Source organism: Kogia breviceps, chromosome 8 (assembly GCF_026419965.1).
Source record: "Kogia breviceps isolate mKogBre1 chromosome 8, mKogBre1 haplotype 1, whole genome shotgun sequence".
NCBI classification, from domain to species: domain Eukaryota; kingdom Metazoa; phylum Chordata; class Mammalia; order Artiodactyla; family Physeteridae; genus Kogia; species Kogia breviceps.
The window spans coordinates 34,623,017-34,644,228 of NC_081317.1; the positions used below are offsets into that span (position 1 = coordinate 34,623,017).

Sequence of the window (21,212 nt, forward strand, 5' to 3'; positions counted from 1 at the left end):
ACACAGGAGGACCTGGGAAAAGAGAACAGTTTTGGCAAAGGTGGGGTATGACAAATGGAGTGGTATGTTTGGGGAAACTGCAGGCAATTCCATAGGATTAGAACTGAGGTTGAAGGTGGGTTATGGTGAAAGGGAAAGCTTGAGAGGTGAGCTGTAGAGCATCTTGAACCCCATAATGAGGAGTTTAGATTTTATCAAAGAAGGAAGTGTGACATAGTCAGATTTTATTTTGGTTTATTTACTCAGACAGCTGTCTAGATATATTTTTTACATTAATTTTTATTGGAGTATAGTTGCTTTACAATGTTGTGTTCATTTCTACTGTACAGCAAAGTGAATCAGCTATACGTATACATATATCCCCTCTTTTTTGGATTTCCTTCCCATTTAGGTCACCACAGAGCATTGAGTAGAGTTCCCTGTGCTATATAGCAGATTCTTATTATATCTGTTTTATACATAGTAGTGTATATGTGTCAGTCCCAGTTTCTCAATTCATCGCAGCCTCCCTTCCCCCACTGGTATCCACAGGTTTGTTCTCTACATCTGTGTCTCTGCTTTGCAAATAAGTTTGTCTGTATCATTTTTCTCGATTCCACATATAAGCGATATTATACGATATTTGTTTTTCTCTTTCTGACTTACTTCACTCTGTATGACACTCTCTAGGTCCATCCACGTCTCTGCAACTGGCAATATTCCATTGTATATATGTACCACATCTTCCTTACCCATTCCTCTGTTGATGGATGTTTAGGTTGCTTCCATGTCCTGGCTGTTGTCAATAGTGCTTCATATACGGATATATTGGAAAAATATGAGCGTGCAGGCAGGGAGTCTAGTCAAGGGGATATGACGATCTCTAGGTGAGAGAGTGTGAGGATAGAAGCAGTGAGGCTACATTCTAACAGTGTTTCAGATGTCCCATCTAAGTACCTGACGGCTGGCTAGAGTTGGGAGTGAAAAGGACAGTGGTGTGCTTGTCAGCGTTTAACAAGCAGCTCTGGGGCAAGGTGGGTGGCAAGGAGGGAGAGGTTGCTGTCATTTGTTACCTTTGCTGATTTCTGTGGTGTAGATACTCCCGTCGTGGTTGGTTTCTGGCCACCAATGTGGCATCATTGAATGCAGAGTTGGGAATGGATAGTAACAGTCTCACCAACCTGTGAGTCTGTGAGAGGAAGAGCCGGCATGCCAGTGGACAGGGAATAATCGAGATCACTCTAGAATCTGCCTTGAGGAGGTTGGTAGAATATGAAGCCATTAACTTAGGGCATATAGGAAGAGGAAGACTATTGGAATGGGTGAGGGAGGCAGAGATAAAGTGTTTAGGTTACAATATTTTAAACTTGTAGTAGCAAGAAGAGACTTCCAGTCAGCAGTGGACTATTAGATCTTGTGCTCTAGAGAAAGGTCTAGGTTAGACAGATCAACTTGGGAGGCATCAACGTAGAGTTGTTAGTTACAACTACAAGATCATCCAAAGAAAAGTTTAGAGCAAGAAGAGAAAGGGAGGAAGTGGCCAAGCACTGACACCTAAGGGATGGTAGCAACAGCCAGCAGCATGCTGGCAATGAACAGTGGTGGGAAAGGACCAGAAGAAGGGTTTAAAAAATTTGTGGGGAGGCGAGACTTTTCCATGAACTGAGTGATTACGGGCACCATGTGTCCTAGAAGGGTCAAGCACGAATACTGAAGGGAGACATTGTATTTGTCACTAGGGGACCATCGGTGGCCTTTCCCTGAGAGCTTTTAGTGCGGTGCTGTGAGCAGAAGCTCATCTATCCTTGGTTGAAAAGTGCATGAGAACCAAGTGTGGAAGCCGTTCCTTCAGCCTGATGATACACTTACTGTGTAGTCTTCGTGGGGCTTCACAGCCCATTTAACCAGTACCGCCTATAGCATCCCTTGTAGCCTCCTCTCAGCTACCTGTGTTTCTACCCTAAAGAGAATCTGAAAAAAAAGCTGCCCGGGTTCGTTGTTTTTTTTTTTTTTTTTTTTGCGGTACCCGGGCCTCTCACTGCTGTGGCCTCTCCTCCCGTTGCAGAGCACAGGCTCCGGACGCGCAGGCTCAGTGGCCATGGCTCACGGGCCCAGCCGCTCCGCGGCACGTGGGATCTTCCCGGACCGGGGCACGAACCTGTGTCCCCTGCATCAGCAGGCGGGCTCTCAACCACTGCGCCACCAGGGAAGCCCTTTGCCTGGGTTCTTGATGGAGCTCCAAAGGGGTTTGTGAGATCCTCCATGCCAGTGGGAGCCATGGGAGTCAGCACCAACCAAGCAGCCCCATGCAGGGCTGGATTCTGAGGGGCCTGGGTTCCACAGGGTAATAGGAAGGCTTAGAGGCTGCTTTGCAGCCAAAGCCCATTCGGGAGTGGCAGCAGTCAAGTGATGGTGAGACCAAGTGTAAACATCCAGCACAGACGGCTTGGGGCAGAAACCTGGCATGGCGCCAAGACTTAGCGTCGTGGCAGGGACACAGCTGGAATTAGGGCTGGACACGAGCAGGCAATTGTGATCAACAGCCTCGGGCATCAGAGCTGGCCTTTACTGGGTAGGGCAGGTTGACACTGAGGCCAGAAAGAGGACCTCCAGAAGAAAGATCTTTTCATTTTCTAGAAATGCCAAAAGACGTGGCATTTCTCACATTCAGCACAGTGGGAGAGTGGAGGGATGGGTTGGTACCCTTGCACTGCCCGCAGGCCCTCCAGGAGGATGCCATCACTGCCTGGCCACTCTCTATCTCATCAGGCTTGTCCAGTGTGGCAGTTTGGGGGCATGTCCAGATGCAGGAGGAGGCAGTCACCTGAAACCAGACCAGTTTCTTGCCCAACAACTGTGTCTGATGAGGCCACGCTCCAGGCACTGCTCCAAAGGAACTCACTGGAGTCCCAAGAGAGGAATTGGCCCACGCCGTGGGACCTGGCAGCCTGGCAGAGCCTGATCCCCTCCCCAAGCATACATGCTAACTGAACTGCCGCATACCCAGCGTGAGTAATTGCTAAACAGGCCTGGTTGGGAATGGAGCTGGGGCCACAGGGCCTGCCTTCCAACAGATGGGCATATGCAGCCAGAGGGAGCGGCGGAGCTGCTTATGTGGCTCACCCAGCCATGGGCAGGTCCTTTACCAAGGCTCAACACTGCCTGTCACCTGCAGACTCCCCAGCCTGCTTTTGAAGGAGTCAGGTCCCATCTACTTTAAGCCCCAAGCTCAGCTGAGGGACATCTGGCTACCAGTGGACCTGAATGTAATTAGAACCCTTCTCCATGGTAATTAGAAACCATCTCCATGGCAATTAGAACCCATCTCCACACAGGATGCTGTGTGGGCTTATACCAGCCTCAGATCATCTCCAGCTTGAAGTATCAAGCCAGGCATGTGCTGCATTCCCCATGTGGGCTTCTGCACCTTCCCAGTAAGAGCAGGAACGTTCAAGCTATGGCCTCATCTGTAGCAGCCCTCAGAGTCTGTCTCCACACATCTCTCTCAGTTGCATGAGTTCAAAAGTCTGACTTTGACCCAGCATAAACTCTGATTTTGAAGAACAAGTTTCACAGCCATCCACGTGCACATTTATTTTCCCATTGTCCGCCACTGAGGGATCAATGACCAGACAGGGTGTTCAACTGAATCCTTTTAAATGATAATAAAAAGAGATTTTTTTTTTTTTTTTTTTTTTTTTTTTGTGGTCGCGGGTCTCTCACTGTTGTGGCCTCTCCCGTTGCGGAGCACAGGCTCCGGACGCGCAGGCTCAGCGGCCATGGCTCACTGGCCCAGCCGCTCCGCGGCATGTGGGATCTTCCCGGTCAGGGGCACGAGCCCGTGTCCGCTGCATCGGCAGGCGGACTCGCAACCACTGCGCCACCAGGGAAGCCCAAAAGAGATCTTTATAGATCTCTTTTTATATGTAGTGTAGATATTATGGATATGTACGTGTATAGACATACATACATACCGTGCATTGTGACAACAATAGGCCACTGATAAGTATTCATAAAATGCAACCAGATGAGTAAAATTAGAAACCACTGAGTAATAAAAAAGGAAAACAAACAAGGCTAATATAGGCCTTGTTAGGATTATTATAGGATTATGTCTTGAATTTTGCACTTCTGTTATATGTGGGCACAAATTTAGCTCTAAACTTGATAACATAACTATCTTGGAAAAGGCAACCTGGTCGATTACACGGTTCAGTGTTCATTGGGTAGGAAATGGACTAATTATTCAGAGGAAAGTATAAGAGTTCCCGATGGTGAGACCACAAAGAAATCCTCCTACTCCTCCTTACAGAGGACACCACAAGTTGTAAAGACTTTGGCAAGGTTCGCACAGAAAACACAGATGCTCTTTCTGATTTTCCCTTCCCCCTTCACCAGCAGCATCCCATCAGATTGCCTTTGAGTTAATGCAGTGGGACGCTCCGGGGCAGTGGTTCTCAACCTTTGCTGCCCATTTCAGTTACCTGGGGAGCTTTTAAAAAGTCTGATGCCCAGGCTGTTTCCCCATAAGTCAGAATTTCTAGAGGTGAGACCCAGGGTATTGAGATTAAAAAACAATAATAGCGGGCTTCCCTGGTGGCGCAGTGGTTGAGAATCCGCCTGCCGATGCAGGAGACACGGGTTCGTGCCCTGGTCCGGGAAGATCCCACATGCCGCGGAGCAACTAAGCCCGTGAGCCATGGCCGCCAGGCCTGCGCGTCCGGAGCCTGTGCTCCGCAACGGGAGAGGCCACAACAGTGAGAGGCCCGCATACCGCAAAAAAAAAAAAAAAAAAAAAAACCAATAATAGCAGGTGTTTCGAATGCGCAGCAAAGTTTGAGAGCCACTGCCTGTAGTCAGAGTTGATATTGAAGCTCTACACACCAGAGTTGTAACTGGTTGTTAAAGTAGGGAAATACTTCCCAAATGTTTAGTAAGTAGCCTCTGCCTGAACCCCACGACTGTCTCCCAGCTGCTGGGACCCTCCTGCCAGGAGCCGTCTGACCTCCTCATAGTGTAACAATGTTGGGAGTAGGGGACACTGCAAAGACCTGGCCCAGTGCTACAGCTGCCATCAGCTCTGGTTGACTGCACCCTCGCCATGCAGATTGTTAAGTATTTGGCGTAGCATCTCTGCCTATAATAATAGATGAACCGCAAATTTACCAGGAATCCTCCTGCTTTTGATCACTTGAACAGCAGTAAGTCCAAAACTCTATATTGCCAACCGAAAGGAAATCTGGATGCCTTAACTGGCTGAGGGGAGCTTGACATCCTCTGTGAAGGGTCTGCATCCCACTAGAAAAGGTGTATGCATGACAGGCCACCCCGCTCCACTTAGAGATGAGCCGAGGGGAGCATTCACAGGCAGAACCGTGGGCAAGGGGCCTGGCCTATTAATTGCATCTCTGTGGAATTTGCATACAAACTCATTATGCCTGTCCCTCACTTAGCACATTCTCTACCACAACCCTGTTGTTATGCACCCAACCCTGTTGCTTTTCTGAACATACGGGCGCGGGCGCCACCACACCCCAGCAGGCAGGCAGACCCTAAAGGGGTCATGAGCCACCGGAGAGGAGTCCAGGAGTTATTCTGGCAAACCAGGGTACGGGTGAACACACTCTAGTTCGTGCCCAGGGCCTGAGAAGCCCATCTAAGCGGAGTCTTAATCTGGTTCTCCTCCCAGCGTATCCCTGCCAGTGCTACAACCAGGAGGAGCCGTAACCGGGGTCCTCCAAGGTTCTGATTCCCACCCTCCCCCCCACCTCGTCTCATGACCTGAATTCCACAGTGCCATTTCTGTGGATCCAGTCTCTCTTCTGTCACTTCCTCCTTCCAGGCCCTCTAGCCCACGCTCCACCATCTGCCCATGGACCTAAGTACATCTTCAAAGAGGAATCAGTCTCCCACCTGCATCAAGCGCCCCCTGCTCACTTCAGAATCACCCTAGGACGCATTGAGGCCTTCCTTCCTGCAGGTGGACAGTGGGAGAGAGCCACTGCTCTTGGCCGATGGGATCTGAGGAGTGTCCTCTTTGGCCTTAGCCCATTAACTGCAGCCAATGCCCAGGAACAAGCAAGAGTCAGCTGACCCTTGATCCGTCTCAGCTTGCCCTGTTGTTTGCTGGCTGGACCTGCCTTTGTCCGCTGACAATAGTCATATATGAGAGCTTTTAAGTGCCGGTTAATGTGCTGTGCACTTGATATAAATGCTCTAACCTGCCACATTCCTCTGACAAAGCTGCTAACATTACCCACGTTTTACGAGTGAGAAAACTGAGGCTCAGAGAGATTAAATGACTTGTGCAAATGGCAGTGCTAAGATTCAAGCTCAGATTCATCTGGCTTCCAAGTGCCTGTCCCACCTTTTCTTCTTTGATCACTTGCTTCTTTAGGCCCCCATGCTAGTTTAACTGACCCTCTTGGGTTATCTGCTGCAGTTGGCCAGCTTCATCCTCCTTTTCAGATCCTTCAAATGCATTCACTCATCTATCTCCTCAATCACTGCCTCCCTCAGATTTGGGGTACCCCTGGCCAAGCCATACTAGATTCTCAGGGGCCTCCTCCCCTAGGTGGTGGAGGCCCCACATATCAGACATACCCTTACTGATGGAAACAACCACTTAACTTCATGCCTCCCCAAACCAGAGCTTTGTAAAATAATTTACATGCTTCTGTGCAATTCATTCAAACGTGTATTCTTTGCTGCTAAAGTACCAGATAGTTGTGAAATTTACCCCCATCTAAGGATGTATTTTATATATATATGTATGTCATTACTTATGTTTTAGTTCTCAAATGTTTTAAAAGGGGAAAAAAGAATTTGTTGACTTGTGCCAGCTTTGGAAGATTACAGTCAAAAAGCTTTCATTATTGAGATATTTGTGTTTTCTTTTCTTTCTTTTTTTTTTTTTTTTTTCCTACAGAAATGCAACCAGAGGTGAAGACCAACCTTGGCAAGCAGGGTCCTCAGATCCTTGGTGTCCAGAGAGTCTACATTCAGACAAGGGAAGAGAAGCGCCTTAACCTGACCTTCGGGAGCAGAGCCTATTTGCTGCCCAACACATCTGTGATTATTAAATGCCCAGTGCGACGATTCCAGAAATCTCTGATCCAGTGGGAGAAGGATGGCCATTGTCTGCAGAAATCCAAACGACTCGGCATCACCAAGTCAGGCTCACTAAAAATCCACAGCCTTGGGCTTCCCTGGTGGCGCAGTGGTTGAGAATCCGCCTGCCGATGCAGGAGACACGGGTTCGTGCCCTGGTCCGGGAGGATCCCACATGCCGCGGAGCAACTAAGCCCGTGAGCCATGGCCACTAGGCCTGTGCGTCCGGAGCCTGTGCTCCGCAACGGGAGAGGCCACAACAGTGAGAGGCCCGCATACCGCAAAAAAAAAAAAAAAAAAAAAAAAAAAAAAAAAAAAAATCCACAGCCTTGCAGCCTCCGACATCGGCATGTACCGGTGCATTGCAGGCTCTGCCCAAGAGACAGTGGTGCTCAAGCTCATTGGCACTGACAACCAACTCATTGCACCCCCAGCCCTCGGAGGGCACACAGGGGAATATCCTGGGATGGACCATAACGAAGCCAATAATTTGGGAGCCACATGGCATAAGATGAGGCATAAGTGGAGTAATAAAAATGAGCTTTATTTGGACGATGGCCAAATTCATCACCAGCCTCTCTTAAGAGCTCTGTTGGGCCACTGCAGCCATTCTGCAGGAAACGCCAACTCCTGGGAGTTTGAGAAAAAGCAGTTTGAATCTGCAGTGAAACAGGGAGCCTACAGCACGGATACCGCCCAGTTTGATGAACTGATAAGGAACATGAGTCAGCTCATGGAGACCGGAGAGGTCAGTGATGACCTTGCGTCCCAGGTGATATATCAGCTGGTGGCCGAGTTAGCGAAGGCGCAGTCTGCACACATGCAATGGAGGGGCATCCTGGGAGAGGCGCCTCCCGCGGCTCACCCGGGAAGTGTGCCCCAAAGCTCAAATTCGAAAAACTCAGGCAAGCTGACGTTCAAGCCAAAGGGACCTGTTCTCTTGAGGCAAAGCCAGCCCACCTCGATTTCTCTTAATAAAACAGTAAATTCAAGGATTGGAAATACAGTCTACATTACAAGAAGGACGGAGGTCATCAATATACTGTGTGAGCTTGTTACCCCCGGTGAGGCCACATATACGTGGACCAAGGATGGAGCATTGTTACGACCCTCTGAAAAGTAAGTAAAATAAGAATACAGTGTTTCCTCTGTAATACCGTCTTAATGGTTCTTCTTCCAGCTTTCTTGAAAATATTTTCAAATCCCTTCTCCTAAGTGTGTTTCCAACAGGATTCTTTAGGAAAGAAACTCAAAAATGTTAGGGTATGGAATGTAAAATAGTTAGCTAGTGGGAAGCTGCAGCATAGCATAGGGAGATCAGCTCAGTGCTTTGCGACCCCCTAGAGGGATGGGATATGGAGGGTGGGAGGAAATATGGGGATATATGTATACCTATAGCTGATTCACCTTGGTGTACCACAGAAACTAACACAATATTGTGAAGCAATTATACTCCAATAAAGATCTATTTAAAAAAAAAAAAAAAGAAAGAAAATCAAAGTAGTCTTTACTTCACCATCATTTTAAAGTGGAGGGCTAAGTGGCTACCAGTTCTAGGAGAACAGTTACTTTCTTCTCAGCCTATTATAGATAAGATTGTTTTCTGGCTTCCATTTTTGTTGTTGAGAAGTGTGTTGTCAATGTAATTATTATTCACTGGTAGGTAATATGTCCTTTCCCTCTGTTTATCTTTCAAAATTTATTCTTATCTTTGGTGCTCTGCAGTTTTATGATGATAAATCTACGTGAGTGTCTTGTTTTATTGATCTTGCTTGAAATTTGTTGCACTTTCTGTACTGAGGATACATATATTTTATCAGTTCTGGAAAATTCTCAGCCCATTTCCTTTCTGAATATAGCTTTTTCTTCTTTCTTTCTAGAACTCCAAATAAATGTATGTGAGAATTTCTCTGTCTCAATCTTCCCTGTGTTTTAACCTCTCTTTCATATTGCCTCTTTTACTTTCTAGTTTGCTACTTGTCTCTTCAGCATTGTAAAAAACTAAGTGGATATTAGCCCACCTACTTAGTTTTCCATTTCAGTGACCACATATATAATTTTTAGAAGTTTTGTTTGGTTATTTTGTGGATTGTTGAATAATTTTTGATAGTTTGTCAAGGTGTTCTTCTATTTCTGTATATATTATGTAAAGTATAAGATTATACATTAAGTATAAATAATCCAAAAGCTCCAACTAAAAGCCACAGATTGTCAGATGGTAACAAAGCAACAACTAACATATAGGTTGTCAACAAGAAGTGCACTTCAAATGTAAAAACACAGATAGGTTAAGAGTAAAAGGATGGAAAGCAGCATATCAAATAAACGCATACTTGAATGTTTCTAACAGCCTTATTCATAATAGCCCCAAACTGGAAACAGGCCAAATGTCCATCAACTGATGGCTTTGTAAACAAATTATGGTATGTCCATAAAATGGCAAATGCTTATCATAGATAAGGAAGGAGCTACGGATATATACATCAATGTGGATGAATATCAAAACCATTATGTTAAGTGAAAGAAACCAAGCATAAAAGACTACATACTTTATAATAATTCCATTTATATGAACTTGTAGCAAAGGCAAAATTACAGTGATAGAAAGAAGGTCAATGGTTGTCATAGTCCTAAGGTTTGGGGGGAGGGGACTTGACTGCAAGAGAGCAAAGGAAACTTTTTGAGGTTATAGAAATGTTATATATCTTGCTTGTGGTGGTGGCTACACGAATGTATACATGTGTCAGAAATCAAATTGTACACTTAAAGTTAGTGAATTTTATTGCCTGATAATTACAGTTCAATTTATGTGTCTCAAAACAAAAAAATCTTAATAGTATTATACTTCCTTTTCCCCTCTCTCATGTGCTATTTTTTATCATACATTTTACTTCTACTTACATTATATACTCTAAAATGTGTTGCTACTGTATGTATTCCATACAATCACCTGTCAATTAAAGGTATTTTTAAATGAAAAAAAAAAAAGTCAGGGTATGGTTTTCACATGTGCATGGGAATTCTCAAAATGAAATCGTACTTTCCCAATCACTATCACATAGGTGTGATACAAGACTGGATACCGTTAAGATTGAATTTAAGCATGTACAGACTCTCTCTTTGCAGGTCACTTAACATTTAAAAATAAAATCAACATAAGGGCATTAAAAAAGCATACTTACAGTAACCTTACATTGTGTAGGAACTGTAAATTAGAATCTTCCATATCTAGAAGATGTGGTATCTCATATGAACTCACACCAGCCCCATGAGTTTGGCAGGGTAGGGGTTAATACTTTTCTGATGAGGTCGTTGAAAAACAGAATCTCATGACTAATTCACGGCCAGTCAGAACCAGGGACCTTATCTCCTGAACACTGCCAGTGCTGTTTGAAGATCACACAAGTAAAAGCTTTGGTAGAAAGATTGAGAATCTGAAGTAATTGTCACAAAATCCAAAAATAAGATGATAAGGATCAAAGTTTTTTGAGATGTTCGAAACACAATATTAAGTCACCTTATTTTATGGATAGTTATCCATATCAGTGCAAAAATATCACATTTCATTCATTTTACACAAAATAACGGGATAACAGAAATATTAATTCACTTTTGTGTTTTTTTCTGTCTCCACATCTGGCTGTTTGTACACATAGGGTTATAGACCTTTTGCTTTCTTTCAATTTGAGTTTAAGAGTTCAAGCTGCACCTTATCTGCCTCTAGGGATTGTTGAGAGACACAAAACACCAGATGTTAAATTGCTTTGCAAACCATAAGTTACTTTAAAAATGCAAATTTTATTTTTATCATGTCGTTTTTTGTGCATCACCTAATATGTGAAACATTAAAAGAAATGTAGGTAAAATTCAAATTTTATATTAAATTGTTAGGCTATGTCTTAGAATGAAAAGATAGAACAAGTCTAATTTTTTATTGTTTTGCCTGGAACGCTGAACACAAGAGTATAATGAAGTTTTTGAAGTGGAATTAACCTTCCAGATCAACTAACTTCGCAGTTCTCAAATCTTTTGCTCTTAGGATCCCTTTAAACTTAAAAAAATGATGAGAAGCCCGAAGAGCTTTTGGTAATGTGAGTTATATCTAGTGATGTTAGAAATTAAAACCATGAAACATTTAAAAGAGCCATTTATTAATCCATTTAGAAATAAGTAATAAGCCCAATTCATGTTCACATAAATAACATAATTTTTGAAAAGCAGTATTTTAAAAATTACTGATAATGACATTGTTCTACGTCTCTGCAAATCTCTTTCATTCCTGGCTTAATAAAATACAGCTGGATTCTCCTAAATGCTTCTACATTCAATCTGTTGTGATAGGTTGTGGGTTTTTTTTTAATTTTCGAAGGATAATTTAATAATTTAGTTCCCAGCTGGTCAAGTAACCAGGATCATTCTGACTTCACACCCATTTGAGAAACAGTTGTCATAAATTTTAAATGGAAACAAAAAATTAATGATTTTCTTCCCCTTCTCAGACCATTTTTCTGTAAGATTGGGGTATAAGAAGGCTACGAAAAAATGCATCATGACATTACACTAGCTTCACCTTTCATTCCTACAGCCCAAGTTAACGAAAGGGAAACAAGACGATTTCTAAAAAACACATATATTCTAGGAAAATCTCTATAAAGTGTGACTAGTATGACGGTGTGTGTGCATGTGAGCACTTCTGGGGTATTTCCATGCCTTTGGGGTGCCATAAGGTTCCCCTTTAGAATTAGTAAGATGGGGATCTATCACCTCACATTGGATTTCCTGGTGGTTTTTCCCATAGTTAAAAAGAAGTTATGAAACTAATATACTATGGTAAATCAACTATACTTCAATTAAAAAAAAAGAAGCTACACCCTGTTATTCCTGACACTGAGATCTTTCAAGTCCAAGTGCAAATACAGATTTAAAACCTGTTTTTCTTTGGTTTCTTCACTTGAAAATTTTATTTCCCTGAAATATTCTGTTGGCTTTCTCTTTTTCCTTAGGTGTGCTATTTTTTTTTAAACATGTGCAAGTGGATTATCATAAAAAGCCAGCACAATGGATATTTTCCTTAATTTGCATTTTTGGTTTTTCTTTGCATACAATATTTCTTTTGTTCTGAATACAAATGATATTTTTTTTGTTTTTTTTTAACATCTCAGCTCGGTGCTTTGTGTCCACCTAGAGGGGTGAGAGAGGGAGGGTGGGAGGGCAACGCAAGAGGGAGGAGATATGGGGATATATGTATATGTATAGCTGATTCACTTTGTTATACAGAGAAACTAACACACCATTGTAAAGCCATTATACTCCAGTACAGATGTTAAAAAAAAAAAAAGATGTGTTGTTTCTATTGACGTTTATAGAGAGAATTTGGCTTCATACAGATATGTCAGTTGGAAGGAGAAGGAATATTTTCATAGCCCTTTCAGGTAATTGTGGCTATTTTTTTATTATGCTACACTAAAACTAGACAAGTGGTAGTTTCTTAAAGGTTAGCTGGAATGTGGAATCTAAAATCATATTAATGAGATTTTGGTACTCTGTTACAATGAAATCTGTTGGTTTCTCTTGCTCTTTGAATGAATCTTTTAACTATACTAGATTTTATAACATCATACATTGGTCATTTGGAAAATACTGGCTGACTGATTTATACGCGTCTTCCAAATGTTGACACATTTCATTATACGGTACAAAAAGGACGTATATTCTTTAATATTACTACCCAGTTTTTCAGAAGAATCTTTGAGTTTTCGAAAGCAGTCAAACTCACAATGAAGGTTACTGATTTTCCAAAATTCTAATTTTCCCTTGAAAGCTCGAATTTTATCATTGGCAACAAATACTGTCAGCTCTTTTCCTTGAATTGGCTAGCTCGTTTTTGTTCATTTAAAAAATTATTTTCCAAATACCCAAGTCCGAATAATCATGGTTTGTCTGTCAGTCATTCTTGCAAGTAAAGTGGTATGCCATGAAAAAGCAGCTAGTTCAGCTAGCAGTTCACACAATCACACCAACACACTTGGGCATGCAGCAGAAGTGCTTTGTATTTCCTGTTTTGTCGTACAGAATATTTAAAAACTTCCACTCAAGGGTCGAGTTATAGTAAAATTAATAAGTTCTACTGCTTCATTAAGGACATTCTTAAGGGGGACTGGCATTTTTGTTTTTACTGCAAGTGTGTGGTACCAAGAATACAGTGACTACTGGTACCCTTTGGTGCCACTGCCTTGGTTCCAGTTCAGGTACCAATAGTTTCACCCACCACTGCTTTTACTATGAGTGAAAATGTCAACACAGTGAAAAATGCAAATAATGGCTTAGTATTTACTATTACGAGGATAGTTTTGAGCTCACGGACCCCTGGCATCCAGGGACTACCCTTTGAGGACGGCTCAACAGTTTCACTTTAGAAATTATAAGGAAACAGAGGCTGAGAAGGTTGATCAGTTGACTTGTGGCCATAAAGTACTACAGGGATGTAGTAGAGCGTGGTCAGTTTAAGTCAATGTTTGTTGAATTGAGTTGATTTTAGATTGTTTGATTTGTTCAAATGGAATTAACATTCGTTTCTGAGGCTGAGACTCCTGTTAATTCTGTAAAGGTTCTGACATCCCACTCACATGTGTTTCTGCATACTCTGAGGATCAACCATTTGATATGGAAACAATCCTATATGGCTATTAAGAGTTTTGTTTTTAATGCTTTAAGGGAATTTTTTTTTTTTTTTAATTTTTTTTTTTTTGCGGTACTCGGGCCTCTCACTGTTGTGGCCTCTCCCGTTGCGGAGCACAGGCTCCGGATGCGCAGGCTCAGCGGCCATGGCTCACGGGCCCAGCCGCTCCGCGGCATGTGGGATCTTCCCGGACCGGGGCACGAACCCGTGTCCCCTGCATCGGCAGGCGGACTCTTAACCACTGCGCCACCAGGGAAGCCCTAAGGGAATTTTTTGAAGATCTATTTTTATTTCCATTTTTTTCTCAAATTTACCTAATTAATTTTTTAAACTTATGTTTAAACTCCTTTATGCAACAAAGATTCTCAGTTTTAGATATATTTTTCTGAATTTCACAAATCTTTTCAACTGAAGAAATTCTGAAATGGAATTATGTTTCTGAGAGCCTCTCTCCCTTAAGAGGAAACAGCGTGGGCGTGGAGAACGTTTGGATGCCAGCAGAGTATGAAATCTCAGCTAGGAAGGGAAGGCTGTGGGTGGATTCACTAGGGATGATGTTATGGAAAGATCAGCCTTGTTATTACTTCAGGTTAAGAATAAGGTTATGCAGCAAAGGCCAAGATCAGATTCCTTAAAGAACTTTCAGCCCACGGACTGGTCCAGGCTGGACACTGGGTGGCACCACCTAGCAGGAAGGTTCACATGTGCTCGACTATTTCTTTTTTTTTTTCTTTTTTTTTTTTTTTTTTTGCGGTACGCGGGCCTTTCACTGTTGTGGCCTCTCCCGTTGCGGAGCACAGGCTCCGGACGCGCAGGCTCAGTGGCCATGGCTCATGGGCCCAGCCGCTCTGCGGCATGTGGAATCTTCCTGGACCAGGGCACGAACTCGCGTCCCCTGCATCGGCAGGCGGACTCTCAACCACTGCCCCACCAGGGAAGCCCTCGACTATTTCTAATCTCAGTGATTTCTCACTGGGCTGTAAAACTGAGGCCAAGAAAACAAAGGAATCATCTGAGAATTGCTGAGTCATACAAACGTACATATGAAATAATTTAATAAAACATTTTAGTGTATAAACATTTGTCAAGTAGAGTTATTAGTTATACTTTTGTTCTTAATCAACTATTCCTTAATGGGGATTTGACAGTGCAAGTCTAGCCCTAGTAATAGCTAGGTCTGCCATATTCCTGTTTTTGTTCTGAGCAATTCAGCTGTTTTGGTTTCTGCCCACCCTTGTATATTTCATTTGTGGGTTGCAGGGGGGCTTGCATTCTCCTAGTACATTTATTCTCTACCATTATTCTGTTCTGTTCTAATCATTCATGTATTTTGTCATTAAATGTTTTTGAAAACTTGCTGTATACAAGGCACTGTACTAAGCATTGAAAATGCACAGCTAGAAAGATTTGGTCCCTACTCTTGACAAGACCACAGTCTGGTGGGAATAAAAAGATATTTTATAAATATCTTTTTAAAGATATGAACCAGAGAAGAAGGAGCCCAGAGGGGGCAGAAGATAACTCTAGGAGTATTGGGGAAAGCTTTACCGGGGGAATTACATTTGCTCCAGGACTCAGTGGGTAATTCAGAGTTTGCCTGCAGTGGGGAAGGGCATTCCAAATAAAGTGAACAACATATGCAAAAGCTCGGGGTGATGACAGATCATAGAATGTCCTGGAACCTGTCAGAGGTTCATTATGGCTGGAGCATAGGATGAGCGAGCAACATGAAGTGACAGGAAATGAAGTGGCCCCGTTCAGTTCATGAAGAAACATATAGTATTTAGTGGTCAGAACAGTCCATATTGCTGAGATCTGTAAGGTGGGAAGGGGCAGGGAAAAAAAAAGTATATGGACCACTGATCCTGACAACCTATTAGCAACTTCAAATCATTAAGAAAAAATTAAAATGAAATTAAAGCAGAGCAAGTACTCTTTCTCATTTCCTGAATAATTATCTCACCCGTGAGGATACATCTGACCATCTCTGATTCTCCAAGTGGTATTTACATGCAGGTGTTTGTGAATATCAAGTGGTATTTACATGAAGGTGTAATACTTGGGAAGCCATAAGGAACTCACACAGTGTAGTCCTGATTCTTAACAGCATGGTCAAAATCCAATATAATGCAGCTTGAGCTTTGTTACCTACACTGACTTTTTCATACCATGAGAGTGAGATAATAACCATTGCCAGGCAGCAGTAAAGGTCTACTCACTTCCAGTGTGAAAATCTGAAATGTAAAGTCCACATCTACAGTTTGTTTGGAAGGAGCGGGGCAGAAAATGAGGGCTTAACAAACGGCAAATTAAGGTTTGCTTGTTTGTCTTTTTCATTTATTTTTAATTTTTTTTAGTTTTTAAACATTTTAATATAAGTTTTAAAACTTTTGTGTGGGAAAATATTGACACACAGAAAGTGTAACATTGATTAAACGTTACATATGATATAGATCTCTGGCATTCTAAATAACACTGTAAACTTATTTTTAAAATGTTCTTATTCACTGAACAAATTATTTTCAGGAAACTCAATACAGTTAGCCCATAAGTTCTTTAGGAGATTGGGTATTGTAAACATTGGAAAATGAAACTTACAGATGTTCTTTATTTATTATTATGAGCGATAATAGTGGAAGCCAGTCTGAAGAGAGTTTCAAAATTATGTATTTCTGGAGGTTATGTCACTTGGATAAAAATGAGTTTATAGGAGTGACAGTCATAAAACTGGACTTGATCCTTTGAGGACTCAAATAAGAGCATAATTTAAGCGTGACAGATTTAGAAATGAGGATTTTGTCCTCATTCATTAAAAAAACTAAAAAATTAATAACATCCAATTTTAGGCATGTCATTTACAAAGTAGAATCCATTATCTCTGTTTTCTCACTTGTGACTTCAGGAGAAAGTTAAGTTCTCTATTTTCAATGACTTTTAAACTGCTATAATAAAAAGTAAGTAACATTTGAAGAAATTTTCTTAAGTTTTCAACATTTATTCTGAAGAAATTTGAAAGAATATAAACAATAGTGAAATCATTTTCTACTGACAGTCATATAGGATGGTCCTCTAGTCTCATAAACCAAAAGATTTATTATTTCATATAGAATTAGAAGAGAAACTCCAGTTAAAATAATATGAAGCAAAAATTGATATAGAGTATAATAATTTATGGCACAATGTTTATTTTCTGTTCATAAGTGGTAGAGTGGGTCAACACTGAATTTTTAAAAAATTAGTAAAGGAGATTCAATTGGCCATTGACAGATTTTGCTGTCTTTAACTTTCCCTTTCAACTGTTTCCTTCTTGTTTCCTTATTAAAAACCTCTTCCACTCTCTTATACCTAATATTTCACTGAACACTTGGGAATTTTCTATTTCTCTCTTTCCTTCCATAGCCAAAATCATGTTCAGGACCACCATGCATGTGTATACTGTTTGTACTTTGCACAAAGGTACCCAGCTGAATGGGCAAATCTCTGGCTGAAATTGAGCCCGCAAATTGCCCACAAAGCTGTGAAAGGCATTGTCTCTCCAGAGGAAGGGAAGGAGGTGGACAGAAGGGAACTCTCTGCTCACTAACCCCTGAACTGTGAGGCTACATTTGCCAAGGATGAGGGTCAACTTTTTTTCAAATTCATACAGATATCCTAGGCTAGATATCCTAGATATCCTAGGCTATCCTAGATAGCCTAGAAGCAGCCCTAGTCTTCAGAGTTGCTACTCCCACTGCAAATGTTTCTAACATTTTCAAAGGAGTAGTACCCATTAAAGTCAACTGTAACACAGTAAGGTGTGGGTCAATAATGATGACAGACAGGTGAAATTCAGTATGTGTAGAACTGAGAAATAGAGAAGCAGGAGACACAGCATCACTTAGTATCTCTGAACTATACACAAGGGAATCAATGCTGATCCCTGTTTGAGATTGTCTTTCCCAGTAAACCATACTATTAAGGAACAGTAGCGTGGTGACTGTGTGTGCCTAATAATCCCTGCTATACTTCTTTTGTAACTTCACCTAGAGTTTACCTTACTTGGACTTTTGATTTTCCTGTAGAGAATGACACACGTGTCTCATATGGATTTGTAAGGTGCAACATTAGTGAAATTTTAATAATGACTAACAAATTATAAAAGAAAGGGAAAAATCAGATTATTTAAACTCACTATTAGTATTCAGTACTGTATTTTTCATGCTTGAAAGAAAACTATGTAATGTACCAAGAAAAATTGCAGTTGCGTTTTCTTGAAATGTATAATCTTACAATTAAACGAATCTTATAATTTGTTTGCAATCTCGTTTGTCTTTTTAAAAACATGGTAGATTAAGCATTGAGTCCATCCAGAAAAGTCTGTTCTCATGCAAAGTGAGATAGGATGATTGGATCTCTAAGCACAGTCCAGCTCTACCATTTCCCTGAGTTTCAGCCGAGAAGGACTTTTCCACCCTCTAGTCTATATAGTTGTCCGCTTATAAGCAGGAAGCTTGACAACATCATCTTCTGGGATCCTTGCCAGCCCAAAGTCAATAATTTTGCCATCTTCATTCTCTGTGAGTTGCTGTGGTTCTAGAACAGTTCAGTGTGTTACATGAGCGCATCCTCTTTCTGACTGTTCTACAGAGTCATTGTGGATGGAATGGGGAAAATGCAGATACAGAAACCTACAAAGAAAGAACAAGGAATATACGGATGTTCTGTCGCTAATCATCTGGGTTCGGATGTGGAAAGTTCTTCTGTGCTGTATGCAGGTAATGCCCATTGTTGAAACCTGGAATGCCTGGGTTTTGTTTTGTTTTGAACATTAAACTCTGGAGCAGCAGTTTTCACACTTCATGCAGCAGAATCACCACGGGGTGGGGTTAAAACACAAATCTCTAGACCCCATTCCCAGAGGTTCCGACACAGCAGGCTTGGGTTGGAGTCTGAGAATGTGCATAGTTGACATGTCCCCAGGTTATGCCAGTGCTGCTGGCCTGAGGAGCACACTGGAAAACAGCTGCTCTGGAGTTTGCTTTCTAAGAATTGGGAATTAATGAGACAGGGTTTAGTCGGCAGTGTTGATAGTATGGACTTTTCATTTTTAAAGCGCCACCAGCCGGCGAAAGAGAGTAATTATCCTTTAAAGCTTGATGTATGTACCTCGCAATGGCGTACCCCCCCAATCCTTAGAAACACTTTCAGGAAATTGTCATTGTAAATTGTCCCAGGATGTAGACAAAGTCACTTTAATATTAAAGTGTGCTTTTTTTATGAAGGAACATTTTTAGGTGGCAAAGTTGTAAGCAATGCTTCCTTGTGTCAGGCTCATGTTCTGGGATTAAAACTAAAATAAGAAAGTTATCCTCCAACTCTCTGCTGTGTGGTTTCTGGTATCTATGGCTCAAATAAACTACGGTGAGGAAAAGACAATATCAGGGATTGCAACCCAGCATTTAGACAACTAAGCATTGATGTAGCCAGTACATCACATCTCTAAATAGAGGAAGTTGGACCAGTTGATTTTAAAAGCTCCTTGAATGTGCCAGGCTTGATGCTAAGTCCCTCTCCTGGCTGCATTCCCAAGGTAGGGCCTTCAGGCCTTGATTTTCTGTGCCTTGACCCTCCTGGACTGTCCTCTCCTGTGAGCATCAGCTCTTTTCCAGAAAACCTCAGTTCCAAGGTTCTGGAATTGCTGGGAGGAATAGAAGTCTCTCTTGCAGCTCACAGATTTCCCCGTAAGTCCATCCCAGAACAGCTCAGATTCATGGGAGAGCTGGTGCAAGGTCCTCAGGGGCCAGAGGACATAGGACAATGACAGCCCTTTCCCAGCCGAAGAGTTCCTATCTTTTTCAATTCTCAGGATAGCATTTCAGTGCCCCAAGCACTCCAGGAGCAAATGGAGTTTTTTTTTTCACCCAAACATGGTCATTCCCAAGTTCTCTTCTACAGAATACATGGTTACCAAACACCAAAATGTTATTCTTTCATGTCCTATACATTGGTGATAAAACAGATTAAAGAAATACGATGTAGCCTCTCCCTCCAAGAGCTTACCTGCTAATGGGGTGGAGGAGGGAAACCAACCATGGCAATAGTTCTGCAGTAGAGGAATGTGGCCTTCTCTGACCCCCACATGCTCCTGAGAGACACCTGGGCAACCAGCACCTTTCCCTACCTCAACAGCCAGCACCCTGTAATGGTGGTAATGGTGTCTCCTACCAGTCTATGCGTTGCTTGAGGGCAAGAATGGTTGTTTTCCAACTTCATATTCCCATTGTCCAGCCCAGGCACAAAGTATGTTTCCTGAGTGAGTTCATAAGTGAATCTGGTTAAAACTACATGGTTCTTAAAATCCAGGAAAATAGAATTCTGTGAATGAATTCCTGATTCTTTATGACCTTGTTTTTATTATTCATCTTTTCCGTGCAAGTGTTATACAGGTTTGTTTCAAATTTTCCTTCCAGGAAAAGAGTCAGGTGGTCCCAAGCCCTCGTGTGTATTGGTCCTGCTTTAACTCATCCAAGGCTGCACTGCAGAGATGTTAGTCCTGCCGTGCCATGTCTTGTTTGCATGAACTTCTGAATTCCTTCTTTTTCAAAGTATCAAAGAGGACTTTATCCTCAATTTTGGTTATAAAACCAAACTGTCCTCACAGTCTGTATATGGTTGTTGCAAAGTCTCTTTGTAGATACCTCTCTGAATGCACCCATCCGTCCATCCATCCCCTGAGCACCTCCAGGCTGTGGATGTGCAGGTCCCCATGGGGCACCACGAGGGATACGGAGAGAGCCAGGACTCGGCCCCTGCTCTCAGAGAACTCAGCAAAGCTTACCAAATGCAGCACGGTTTACTCAGAGGAAAAGCCTGAACCTAACATAGTTTCCTGCTCCCTTTGAATTAAGAGGCGCACCTGTCATCTTGGCTATTGGAAGAAATATCACCAGACCAGAGCACAGCCATCTCTCTGTCGTGATTGGAGGCATCGTGGAAGCACCCCAGCGAGCAAACGTGACCATCCAATGTTCTGTAAAAGGTGAGCGTGGTCATTTCCAGTGGGAGGGCACAATGCCAGCCCAGTGTGGCCGGGAGTCGCCAGCTGGCATTTTGGTAGCTCAGACAGCCCTACAAGCTTAAAATCTGATTTTCCAGCACCCGACAGAGGATCTCTCTCAAGGGTGAGCTGACACCAGCTCGTGAGACCAGTGTGTAAAACAGAATGCAGTTTAATCATTCTCATTGAGGACTCTGAGGACATGTACAGGACGTGCCCTGTACACTGGCATGCTCATATTGGCAAGACCAGGACACCCTGTCCCGGTGGGCAGATCTGCACAAAAGGCCAGCTTCTAGCAGGTGATTGCTTGGTGAGTGTGGAGTCGGAGCAAGGAGGTTTGTTGGAAATCATTAGCTGTGTCCTCCATCTGGACAAAGGCTGTGCTAGGCAAGGCCAGGTCGGAGA

At 42.4% G+C, this 21,212-nt stretch overlaps 1 protein-coding gene across 1 annotated transcript in view; it reads left to right on the forward strand.

Annotated features, from left to right (window-relative positions):
* LOC131760787 (ADAMTS-like protein 3) overlaps positions 1 to 21,212 on the forward strand; it is a 122,196-nt gene that overhangs the window by 58,236 nt on the left and 42,748 nt on the right. Inside the window, exons 4-7 of the mRNA XM_067041060.1 lie at positions 6,908 to 7,190; positions 7,417 to 8,208; positions 18,395 to 18,522; positions 20,658 to 20,786. Coding sequence (XP_066897161.1) covers positions 6,908 to 7,190; positions 7,417 to 8,208; positions 18,395 to 18,522; positions 20,658 to 20,786 — 1,332 coding nt within the window. The remainder of the gene's footprint in view (positions 1 to 6,907; positions 7,191 to 7,416; positions 8,209 to 18,394; positions 18,523 to 20,657; positions 20,787 to 21,212) is intronic.